Source organism: Mustela nigripes, chromosome 2, assembly GCF_022355385.1.
Source record: "Mustela nigripes isolate SB6536 chromosome 2, MUSNIG.SB6536, whole genome shotgun sequence".
Classification (NCBI taxonomy): Eukaryota; Metazoa; Chordata; class Mammalia; order Carnivora; family Mustelidae; genus Mustela; species Mustela nigripes.
The window spans coordinates 112,286,007-112,299,369 of record NC_081558.1 but is presented as its reverse complement, the minus strand read 5'-3'; the positions used below and the strand labels follow the sequence as shown (position 1 = coordinate 112,299,369).

General features: G+C 38.2%; 1 protein-coding gene across 2 annotated transcripts in view; it reads left to right on the top strand.

Moving 5' to 3' along the window:
- Window positions 1–13,363, top strand: part of VPS8 (VPS8 subunit of CORVET complex) — a 247,030-nt gene that overhangs the window by 61,178 nt on the left and 172,489 nt on the right. For both annotated transcript variants that reach the window (XM_059391373.1, XM_059391372.1), the window contains exon 20: window positions 548–637. In XM_059391373.1, the coding sequence (XP_059247356.1) occupies window positions 548–637 (90 nt within the window). The remainder of the gene's footprint in view (window positions 1–547; window positions 638–13,363) is intronic.

The window sequence follows — 13,363 nt, the reverse complement described above, 5'->3', positions numbered from 1 at the left end:
TTAGGGAGTTGTGTTCTATCCATGTTCTTTTTTTTTTTTTTTTTAAGATTTTATTTATTTATTTGACACAGAGAGAGAAACAGTGAGAGAGGGAATACAAGCAGCGAGGAGTGGGGGAGGGAGAAGCAGGCTTCCCTCTGGGCAGGGAGCCCGATGTGGGGCACAATCCAGGACTCTGGGATCATGACCTGAGCTGAAGGCAGATGCTTAGCAACTGAGCCACCCAGGTGTCCCTCTATCTGTGTTCTTGAGGGAGAGACCTGCAGCAGAGCATTTCTGAAAAGCTGGACTTCAGTTTTTCATTTCCTGAGCAGCAGAGCTACCACTGAGGTCCAGAACCTGGAGACTGGCAAATTAGTAGTTTCCCAAGCCTGAAAGAAATTAGTAGTCTGGGGTTAAAAATAATGGGAAATAAAGACGCTAAAATTTTAAATTATATTTTTAATATAGCTTGATTCAGTATTACTTAGGAAGATCCACTCATATTAATATTGAAAAATATTAGAGATATGTTTTGATTTTCTATATAAGACTATTTTCCTTACAGATGGTAGAAATCCTTTTCCACTATGCAGATCGAGCTCTGAAAAAGTGTCCAGACCAGGGAAAAATCCAAGTGATGGAGCAGCATTTCCAGGTACTTTTGTACGTGCTTCTGAGAGACACTGCTGTGAATCGGTCTACTTGAGAATGGAACTTTCATGTTTTGGTTGAACATTTTTCAGCATTCAGAACTTTAACTCAGGGCTTTTGCAACATTCTAAATGATGACATTTTGAATTAACAGGTCACATGGGAATAGATGTGGAAACTGTTGTGGAGTGTCGATGCAATCAGCTACTTAGTCTCTGTAGAAGGAAAGATATATCTGTGAGGGTCCAGACCCGTGAACTGATACCTTACTAAAGTGGCTGCCACTTTGCTGATGACTAACATTTCTGTTAACTAGGCTGGTTGGAGAAGAGGTGTACTACCAATGTTTAAATTTAGTTCTAGGAGCACCTGTGATTCAACAGGTTACCCCCAAAGATCCTCAGTTTCTCTTGGAATCCATGGAAATGGAAGGCGAGAAACAATTTAAAGACCTGTACAACTCTTATTATGTGATTTATTATGTGATTTGTACTGTTGGTAGTGATCTCCAGTTATATTTATTGCAAATCTCTGTTTGTCCTTTTCCATTTTTGAGCTCCCTCACCTCTCCCTTCCCTACCTTCACTTTTAACAAAAACTGAAGGGTCAACAAACATTTTCTAAAAAGGACCAGATGGGAAAACTTGGGCTTTGTGAAGGGGCCATATGGTCTGTCACATATTCCTCTTTGTTTTCTTTCTTTATTTTTTTTTAAACAGTGCTTAAAAAATTTAAAAACCGTTCTTAGCTATGAGACGTTCAGAGACAGGCTGTGGGCAGGACTTGGTCCATATGGCAAAGTATGCCCCTGGCACTGGGCGTATAGTGCGTAAAATAGACATGGTCCTTGCTATCTTAAAGTTTGCAATCCAGTCAAAAGAATGTTTGTGTACATTAATGGAAATACTTAGAAGAAATCTAGGAGTTTTGATGTTCTGAAGAGCAGGCACAGCTTAGATATTTCCTTATCTTCATTCAATGCTAGTGACTTTGGAAGACAAGGATAGATATTGCAGTTAAGAGCTGGAGGGTATGAGTGAAGGATTTGGTTTCCGATCTGTGCTCTTTAATACCACAGTAGTAGGCTTCTGGCAGAGTAACTTTTATTAGTTTGGTTGTAGGCTCATTAGATTTATCAGTAAAGTAGAGGAATAAGCCCCAATGAAATTATGAAATCAGATAACTTAGGAGGAAGACATAGCAGAAAGAAAGTACTCAGGAACAATACTATTTGGCACTAATACCTTATATATAAATAAATTTGTATATCATTGCAGTATATATAGAATGCAGTATTTAACAAGGGGATGTTGTTACCAAGAAATGATGGGATGGTATTTATGAAAGAACTCTGGCCATTGAAAGGTGTGCTTTTTGGAAGAGACCTCTCATAGGGAACGCTTGGAGGAACTAATAAGGGGTGTGTGTATATGTGTAATACAGAAACCACTGTGCTGGGGAAGGATGTGACAGAGAGCTGTAAAAGAAGAAAGGAAAGAAAGGTGATGTTCTGGTGGAGAAATGCAAAAGAATCGTGCATGACAGGGACTATAGATGATTGTTTCTAGTACAGATTATAAAATTTACAGAGAAACACACCATCATGGGGATGTGTTCTTTAGATATACACTGGAAGTTTTATTCTGCTGAAAGAGATCTGCTGCAATTTTTGATTAGCGATTAAGTCTTCTAGAAGGTAAGGGAAACAGTGGTAGGAACCATTATTCTGGGTTTACTTTTTACCAATGATTGGGGAAATAGAATGGATAGACTCTTGAGGGGAAAAAAAATAACCACTTTATTTAAAAGATTGTAATAATGTTGAGAAATAAGCTCAGCTTGAATCTTGTATTTTAGAAAGCACATGTTTCAGAAGAAAAATATGGGCACAATCTCATGGTTATAGGCTTCAAAAAACAAATGGGTTCACAAAGAACAGGAAATTCTTAAATTTTGACATAATAACCACAAAAATTCAAAGAGAAAGGAAATGGGGAGGAATGTTGAGAGAAGTATCTGTCTACAAAGCACAGATCAGCTATGAAAGATGGAGAGAGGCAGATAATCAAAGATATATGTCAAAGGCATCATGAACCTATAAGAAAGGAAAATAGTCCCTGGGCTATGCCTACCAAAATGCTGAGGGCTACCAAAAAGGGATTTTGACCAAGATTCACTGAGGATCTACTACATGCCAAGTACTATGTAAAGTTTTTTTTTGTTTTTTTTTGCTTTTTTAATAATTTTTATTTTGTTCTCACAACAACTCCATGAAGATGGATGCTGTTTTTAATCCCCATCGCATGGATGAGGGAAGTTGAGCTGGGAGAGGTTAGGTGATTTGCCAGGGTAGCAATGCTCATAAGTGGTAAGGTCAGTACTCCAGTCTAGGCCTTTCTGGTTTCAGAGCCCAGCTCCTAACTAACTGTTGTTTTACATAGTTGTTTTTCAGAGCAAGTGTAGGGAAAGGACCCATAAGAAAGGGTGACTGATGTTAACAGGTGACCAAGAATGAGAATTATAGCAAACATCGAACCCATTTAATGCTCACTTTGTGGTAGGCACTGTTAATGCTTTACACATAGTAACTCATTTAATTCTTCCATAACTCTGTAAGGTGGTTACTGTTATTATTCATATTTACAGATGAGACTGAGGGACAGAGAGGTTAAGTAACCTGTTCCAGGTCACGCAGTTCATAAATGATAGAGCTGGGATTAGAATCCAGGAAGTTAGGCTTTAGAGTACACGTCTGGATTGCTATACTGTACTAAAGAACGGTGCTTCTTATTTTCCTTCCAATTTCATGAGCAGAGAGAATGGTCTTTAGATTGGAAAAGCCTATTTAAAAATATATTAAAGGAAAAGCTGAAGCCCAGCAAATGTGACATATAGTTTGTTGTATAATGATTGTTTAAATCTCAAAACCCAGTGGAATTATAACCCAGATACTGTTTGAACAATCTATGTTGCTATTCATAGTTTTTAAGTAACTTTGGATTAGTTTTTTTTTTTTTTTTAAGATTTTATTTATTTATTTGACAGAGAGAGATCACAAGTAGGCAGAGAGGCAGGCAGAGAGAGAGAGAGGAGGAAGCAGGCTCCCTGCTGAGCAGAGAGCCCGATGCGGGACTCGATCTCAGGACCCTGAGATCATGACCTGAGCTGAAGGCAGCGGCTTAACCCACTGAGCCACCCAGGCGCCCTGGATTAGTTTTTAAATAAAGTATGTTCAGTTAACAAGGATGCCTAAGCAGAATAGACACAGTTTATTTCACCCAGGAGGACAATTTTATTCTGGAAAAGGTGATCTTCAGCCCATTAGGATGAGTGAAATATATGTATGGTTGGCCACACGTCCACCATTTTAAGTGTTTAGTCTTAAATAGTTGATCGTGAAATCATTAAATAGGTTGATTCTTTTTTTTTTTTTTTTTTTTTTAAAGATTTTTTATTTATTAATTTGACAGAGAGAAATCACAAGTAGATGGAGAGGCAGGCAGAGAGAGAGAGAGAGAGAAGCAGGCTCCCTGCTGAGCAGAGAGCCCGATGTGGGACTCGATCCCAGGACTCTGAGATCATGACCTGAGCCGAAGGCAGCGGCTTAACCCACTGAGCCACCCAGGCGCCCTTAAATAGGTTGATTCTTAAAGTGGATCTTTTTTAAAAGGAAGAGGACTTAAGAAAGTATGCGCTGATAACTCCAGTGTGGTTTATGAACATTTTACATGAGTTCACTTGAAAATGACCACATTAAGCTTATAAATTACCTTTTTGAAAGGAATATGAGGACAGTATATTCATGGAATGCCTATTACATGATACCTTGATTTCATTCAGGCATTTGTCTAAATTTTCCATTATCCTAATGGCTGAAATAGATTACTGAGTAGTAAATAGATTGGTAAATAGTAAATAGATTTGCAGCTAGATAAACATCCCTACCCAAAAGAGTATTCTTTTGGTGGCTTAGTATTAATTGCATTTCAGGGCTCTTTCTTATCCCATTTTTTATAATTGATCTGGATGAAGATTTAATGAGTGGCCTGTGAAATTTAGGTGGCAATAAGAATCAAGGTTCAGAATGATCTTGACAGATTCCTGTCAAAATTGTTACGAGGTGAAATTTAACAAGGATGAATGTCAAGGCTGCATTAGATCCAAATTTAAATTACATGAGTACTGGATTGGGAAGATCTCACTGGACAGGACTTCAGTTGACCACAAACTTAGTATGAGCTCATAGTGTAGGGAGGCCCAGATGAAGGTAAGTAATAGTACCACTGTTGGAAATAAAAATTCTGAGATACTTTATGGCCTATTGACAGATTAAGCTACATCCCACGACCAGGATGGTAGATTTAAAGAACAGCATTTGAACAGCCATTTAATCTGATGGCTAGGTAAGTGGAGGCAAGCCTGCCTTCAGATGATGAAGGGCTTCAGTATGGGGATTTACTGTATTACAGCAGCAGGAAGTCTGGTATCAGTGGATAGAAATTAGGAGGAGGTATATTTCAGTTTAAAATTACCCAGGGAAAATGTAAAAGGTCTTGGACTTAAGTGCCTCCTACTGTTGAATATTTTGAAATAGAGGAAGACCAGTTGACCAAAGACTTTCTTTGTGGGGTGGGAAGATCTGATATTCTGTATCAATGTGAAGAAATGATCATTGGAAAGATAACCTCTTATCCAGTTAGTTGAAATTTTATAGTAAGACTGGTTTCTAGTTCAGTCAGGATACTGAGAATTTATATTTTACCAGCAGGTGGCACTCATGCCTGCTGCCTCCATTTTCATCTTTACCTTTGATGAGGAGCCTCACCTTTTCCTTAGAGTCTTATAATACCAGGAATATAATACCACTTAGTATTTTTGCTTTTTTCCAAAGACCAATCAACATTTTGTCCTTTCTTAACTGTAGAAAATAACTTTGGGATCTCATAGCATTTTTGATAGGCTGTGGCTTCTATTTATCTGAGAAAAGATTTGAACCTATATTTGTGTAATAACTAGTAGGATTAAAAGGAATTAAAGTGTTCTCTGTCTCATACATCTTGAGCCTCACTTTTTTTTCTGGTTAAGTGTTTTGCATCCCCAAACAAAGTCAAACAACAAACAAATCCCTTCTTAGTCCCATGCCATCCCCAATAGCCTGCTGCCTCTTACTCGCATGTCCTTTACAGACCCAGACGTCTCATAGGGATTGTCTTCATTACTCACTGCTCTCTCATTCCATGTCTGTAAATTCATTGGACTCTTTTATCCTTCCTCTTAGTGGTCCTCAGTGTAGTCAAACACAGTTAATGATTTTTTCGATCATTCTGTCCCTTTGACTTCTCTGGTGTCCTACATTCCAGGTTTCTTGTGTCTTTCTTGCTGCTTACTGGTTTGCTTTGTTCGTTCTCCTTCCTCTTCTTCTCTTTACCCAATAAATGTTAGAATTCTTCACAATATGCTTGTTTTTTTATTTCTGTAGCAGTGTTCTCAAGATGTTGTCTAGACCATTTATTTTTAAAATCACTTGAGAGGATTGGTTAACAATGCTTTTTCTTTAATTACTTACCAGGTCAGCTGAATCAGGCTTTCTGGGATTGGTGATCACAATTTGCAATCAGCCCCTGCGGTGACTCTTAAGCAGGTTAAAGTTTAGGAATCATTACAAAGACAAAGGACTATCTTACCAGTATCTCTCACATAGGTTGTTTTCTAAGTTCTGAGATCCATGTAGTAAATTGCCCATTTATATCTCTACTTGGCTGTTTTAGAAGTACCTCAAGCTCAGGAACATCCCTTCAGGAAGCCTTTGCTGATGGTCCCTGTTTAAGGGAATGGATCCACCATACACCTAAAACAAGTTGAGTGATTCTTGTCTTACAGATTGACAGTCCTATCAATTCAGCCTCTTGACTGTTTGTCTACTCTGTTTACATCCTGCCATCCATTCTGCCACTATCCTGATGCATGTCAATATCATCTCCTTTTGGTATAGTACCATAGCCACTTCTGTACGTATCCTTCCTGCACTTCGTTCTAGAGAAAAAAAACGTGTATCAGTGATAGGCTTGAGACTCTCTGGGGTTTAAGATATTTTAAAGACCATTGTCCTGGAGTAAAGACTTAATTCCATAGCAGTCTTTAAGGGTCTTCATTATATATATCCCCCCCCCCCCCCCATTCTCTGTGTCCCTACCATATTAGAGATTTCAGTCTCTTGATATCCCTGTTCTCTTTTAACTCAGCACCTTTTCCCGTGGTGTTCTCCCTGCATAAAAATTCTTTCCTACTTCTTTTAGCTTAACCAGGTCCTGTTTATTTTCAAGTCTGAGCTTAAATGTCACTTCCTCTGACTCCCAGATTAAGTCAGGAGCATTTATTTGTAAAATACCATGCACTTAAATTACTTACTCAGTATCAGTCTTTCCCAGCTAAACTTGTAAGTCTAGGGATTGATTTTTCTCTAGCATCTGGTTTAGTGCCCTTGATTTAAGAAATATATGTTGACAGATTGTTTTTTTTGAAACATGTATTTATGATGTGTACAGTTGTCTTGTGTGTATGTGTGCGTTTTTTACTTAGGCTCCCACTCCCGACGTGGGGCTTAAACTCACAAACCGAAGATCGAGAGTCACATGCTCTACTGACTGAGCCAGCTAGGCACCCCTGGGGTATATGTTTTAAATCCAACTCTGGGGGTTTGAACTGAGAATACAACTTAGCATACACAACACAGATGTCCATAATCATGGCTAATATTATTGTGCACTGTGTGTCTGGCAAGTATCTCATTTAATCTTCATAACATGTTTAAGTAATTATATGTCAATTTTACAGATGTTTACAGGTATAAACAGACACACAGAGGGTTGAATAACTTCCCTGACATCATACAACCAGTAAATAGAATCATGATAAGCATGTAGGCTGGGTGGCTCAAGGAGCCTTCACCCTGTACTCTGCTAGGTTTCATGCACACTTTATATTCTTTGATTATCTGAGACCAGTATGTTGTTAAGTAGCTCACTTTGAAAAAGAGAGGACTAAGTAATATATAAGTTTTAGGAAGATATTGAAATATATAAAAAAGTAAAAATATTAAATGAATTCGTTTTAATATAGTTGTAGTAATCATATTTGAATGATTGTGGATTTATTCTTCATCTTACTGGTCCTCCATAACATTTAGCACAGTTAATGACTTCTTGAAACTGTCCCTTTGGCTTCTCTGGTATTAGAAGTCTCTCCTAACAGTGTTCTAAACTCAGAATTTGGTCAGTTAACTGTGGAAGCAGTTTCATGTTTTTTGGAATATTTTTATCTTGCTACACTCATGTTTGTTTATGAAACAAGGTAGAGGTATAAAGAAATGTGAGGCACTTTAATTATATGAAGCAAGCTAATTAGGATTAGAAAAGTAATATCACTTTAAAAGATCTTAAAAGTAAAGCCTTACATTAATTGTTCTTAGGCTCTCCTTCCTGCTTCATTTTCCCCTCCATGAGAAGCTGGTCATTCAAGGCCATGGTTGTAGCAGCTGTTGGCATATGTTTTTGTATTAGGAATTCATGCCGAAGAGTGAACAGAGACTAAAAGTTGAACGCAGAGTGAAGCAATAGGAGGCTTCTTTGTCTAACTCATGCTTCCTTGAGGGGATTTGAGAAAGAGGAAACAGTGTTGGTGTCTACCATACCACCTTATTCCAGAGGCTTGATTAACATGTTGGTCCTGGGGAGTTAGGTCTTTCCTAGAAGATTGTTTTGTTATCATACTTGGAAAAAAAGAAGGAAAAGTATCCATACACATACAGAGAGACACATCTACATAGCTGCTCATGGTGTTTGTATATTAATACTAGAATACAGCTGCCTACCTCTGATAGCCCGTGGAGATAGATCTATTGGCCTGTCTCTGTGTGTGTGTGTTTAGGAATGCCTGTCTATTCTGTATACACACACATGTACACGCATACACACACACACACACACACATATTTTCTAAGCTTTGTTAAAATTTTGAATCCTCTTCAAGGAATTCAGTTTTCATTGCCTGGGTGACTTCTAGAATACAAATTATGAGAATGAATGTCATTGCTCCAAAAAGCAAAGGAATCTGTATTTGCTATTTCATTTCTTGTCACATCATTATATCTTCAACAGAGATTATATCTTCAGTTGGTGGATAGTAAGATAGTCACAGTGCGATAGTCCAGGCACCTGGGTGGTTCAGTCGGTTAAGTGGCTACCTTTGGCTCAGGTCATGATCCCAGAGTCCTGGGATAGTGAACCCTGTGTTGGGTTCCTTGCTAAACTTGGGGAGTTAGTTCAATGGGGAGCCTGCTTCTCCCTCTCCTGCTGCTCTCCCTGCTTGTGCTCTTTCTCTGTCTGCCTCTCTCTGTCAAATTAAAAAACAAACAAAACCAAAAAAATGCAATAAAATGATCTATTCACTTGCCAGGCTTAAATTTAGGTTTTCTGCCTGTCAGGTCAGTGTTTTATTCATATATCTATTGCTTATTAAATCTTAAATATATGCATATATCTAACAGCCAGTTCCCTGCAGCCAGTTTATAGCACTGTGCATTGAAGAAGAGATTAGAGAAATACTTGCTTTCTCTTTTTTTTTAATGTTGGAAACCAAAAATCCAGCCATTTTTCAGAGGCATCCTGCAAGGTTTTGAGACCGAGAGGAATCTTCTTAAAGCCAGGATTACGCATTGTGTTTGTGTTGAAAGGCATCAGGTAGATAGCCACAAGCAGCACCAGCACAGGCTGAACTTAATGGAGAAGGGTCAGAAGTTTGTATGTGGGCCCTTGATCTCTCAGTATCCCATGGAGAGGCATGTATAGACCAGATCTGACCAGATGGGCTGAGGTTTTACTTCAAGAGAAGGACCTGTTCTTTTCCATTCTCCTTTCTTTTAGGGCTTTTGTGGGAGCAACCTACCTAGTGAGCTAAGTGGGGTTATCATCTGAGCTTGGGCACCAGCTGCTCAAGGTGGTGTATAGTAGTCCTGGAATGTCAGCTACCTACCTCTGACTACAGATCCTCTGCAAAGTTGGGTCTTCACTTAGTCCTTGTTCTTGGGAGATGGAGAGCTACTGATCTTACCTAGCTTATTTTCAGGCATTTAAGAGATTGCCACCAGGGGTAATCCACTGGACAGTCTAGTTTGTCTCTTCATAATTAGATACTGGAAAGGAAGGCTTAATATATAGAAATGAATTTGGCTTTAATATTTAATTTTGTTTATAGTTCTAAATGTTCAAAATTGATAAGGACTTGGTTTCTTTAGGAGGCCAGTGAAAGCATTAATTTGAATGAGTTAGCTCTATTTAAGTGAGTTGAGAACTATGTGTATCCTTTTTCTTTTTTTAAAATTAATTTTGTCTTAGGATAATTGTAGATTTACATTTAGTTGTAAGAAATAATACAGAGAGATTCCAAGTACCTTTAATGTGGTTTTCCCCAATGGGCACATCTTGTAAAACCATAGTACAACTGGATAACCAGCTTATTAACTAGTACAATAAAGATACAGAACATTTCCATCACCATAAGGATCTCGCATTTTGCCCTTTTACAGCCACACCTTCTTTTCTCCCACCCTCATCCCCTTCTTAGGCCCTGGCAACCATTAATTATTTCTCTTCCTATAATTTTGTTATTTCAAGAAGTTATGTAAATGGAATTATATAGTATGTAGGCTTTGGGGATTGGCTTTTTTTTTTAATTTTAAACTCAACATGATTTTCTGGTGATTCATCTAGGTTGTTGCATCTGTCAATAGTTTGCTGCTTTTTGTTTCTGAGTTTTATTCCCTTCTTACTCTTTATTTAAAACCACATTCCACAGGATTCTAATTTTTGCTTCAATCATAACACATAAGAAAGTTCAAGACAAGGAATGTCTATTACATTTACCCTTGTTTTTGCTTATCATGTTCTTTCTTCTTTGCTGATGTTCCATGGGGTCCATTCTTTTATTGTTTCCTTTCTGTTTAGAAAACTTGCATTAACCATTCTTTTGGGGTAGTTTTGCTGACAGTAAAGTCTCTTCATCTTAGAATGTCTTGATTGCCCCATCATACTTCAAGGTTCTTTCACTGAACTTAGGATTTTAAGTTGACAATTACTTACTTTCAGCACTTGAGAAATGCTGTGCCACTTGCTCTAACCTCCCTGGTTGCTGATGAGAAATATAGTCATTCAGATTGTTTCTCTTAGAGCTAAGTTGTCATCTCTTTCAAGCCACTTTGAAGATTTCTGGGCTGTTTTTATTGCTTTGTCTTTAGTTTTCAGAAGCTTAAAAATCTGGTGTGGATTCCTTTAGATTGGTCATATATGGATAAATCTGTGTATTTGTGTCTTCTGCCAAATTTGGGATGTTTTTGGCCATTATGCCTTCAAATACTTCATCAGTTCTACTCTGTAACTTCCTTTTCTGAGACTCTGATGATACGTTAGTTCTTTTGTTCTAGTCCCATAGGTACCTGGGTGTCAATTTATTTATTTGTTTATTTATTTTTTCAGCCTGTTTTCTCCTTTAGATTGGAAATTTCTGTTTGTTATTTCTTCCAGTTCATTTTTTCCTCTGAATCATCTATTATGTTGTTGAATCCTTGAGTTTTTAAAAAAATGCAGCTATTGTATTTTTTAGTTGTAAAATTTCCATTTGGCTTTTCTTTATATCTTCTATTTCCTGGATGAAACTTTCTGTATTTTTATTTGTTTTAATATGTAATTATAATTATTGAAGCAGTTTTATCATGGCTGCTTTAAAAATCTTTGTCAGACCATCTGACATCTCTGTCATATTAGTGTTGGCATCTGTTGATTATCACTTTTTAATTCAGTTTGAGATCTTATTGGTTCTTGGTATGATTTGTGATTTCCTTTGGAAACCTAGACATTGTGAGTGTTAGGTTGTGAGACTCCAGATCTTGCTTAAACTTCTGTTTTAGCTGCTTCCTTCTGATACTGCTCTGACAAGGGAAGGGGTCCTACCTTACTGATAGGTGGGAGTAAAAGTACAGGTTCCCCTTCATTGATACCTGTTAGAGGGTGCTCATCCTTACTGCTGGACAGAAATGGGAGTTCTCCTTACTAAGTCTTCTCTGAAACTTCACTGGCTAATTAGGGATAGGAATGCCTCATTGCTCTTCCCTATGTGGCCTCCATTAACTCATGGTGACAGTAGCATCACTACCACTGGATTGGGCATTGGCAAAAGTTCTCATTCTCTCTAAGTCTCCTCTGACACTGCCCCATTGGCTTTATTACAGGAATGCCACTAGCACTCTCCATGTGGGAGGAGAAGGGGTTTGTTCACTGCCTTGTTGGGATTGAAAGTCTTCACTTTCTTAGACTTCTCCAATACCATCCTGCTCAGTGGAGGGAGAATTGGGGTACCTTGTTACACGCTGTGGAGGATGGAAATCTAGGTTTTTCCACACAGCTTTTGCTGGTATGAGTGGATGTGTTAGTCAAGGTTTTCCATAGAAACAGAACCCATAGGAGATATATCTATATCTATATTTGTATCTGTATACATATAGAACCACATCACACAGTATTATGATTTTTGCTTCAACCATAAAAAGTATGGTTGTGTGGGTGTGTGTGAAGAAAGAGAGAGAGAGAGAGAGAGAAAGAGAGAGGTGATAAGGAACTACTAGCTCACTTGATTCTGGAAGCTGAGTAGTCCCAAGATCTTGAGTTGGCAAGTTGGAGACCCAGGAGACCTAATGTGTAGTTCCAGTCCAAGTCTTGTAAGCCTGAGGACCAGGAGGGCCAATGATGTAGTTCCATCCTGAAAGCTGGCAGGCTTGAGACCCAAGAAGAGCACATGTGCATTAGGGAGGGCAATCTGCTTTACAGACACACCAGAATAATGTTGACCAAATATTTAGATACATTGTCGTCCAGCTAACTCGATACATAAAATTAACTGTCACAATGAGTGTGGGGTCACAGTTTTTTCTGTGGTGTTTGGCCAGAGTAGTAGAGGAACAGATATTCTTACAAGGTTTTTTGTTTTTTGTTTTTTGTTTTTCCTTTTCCTAGATTCCTTCTTTTCTGTTGTTGTTGTTGTTGTTTCTTTCTTTCTTTCTTTCTTTCTTTTTTTTGTGGGGGGGGGGTTCTAGAGAGAGTAGCTTTCTTGGAGCCTTTTTCTGTCTATATGCATAGGCATTTCCAAGTTATCAAGCTTCTTCAGTTCCAAGTCTGGGTTATATGGTAAAAAGGAACCAGGGAGCTAGCTCACCACTGTGTCTTTCCTTAGGTCTTGAGATCCCAGCAGGTCTGCCTTCTTCTATCTTTCAGAGTCTTCTGTTTGTGTTGTATATATTGTCCAGGGTTTTTAATTACATTAGTAGGAGAGATAGGAACAAATGTCTGCTCTAGTTCTCTGAAAGCGGAAGTCTCCAATGTAACCTCTTTTCAAGGCTTCTTAAGGCATTTCAAGGTTCCTTGGATAACGAAAGAAAAGGGAATGAGCAGAAATTTCGAACTGGAGAGAGTTTAGGCCAAGAAAACTAAGAAGTGCTGCAGAGAATAGAAGTTGGGAAGTGGCATATAGTAGAGATTTGCAAAGAAGTCATTTAAGTCCGCACATGTATTCTAAAACCAAACCATTTGTAACAGTGTCACAATTCTTAATTTTTAATCTTAGTTCTCTGCTTAAGGCCCCTTCAGTGGCTTTCCGTTAAATTAGAATAAAGTCCAGAACCTTG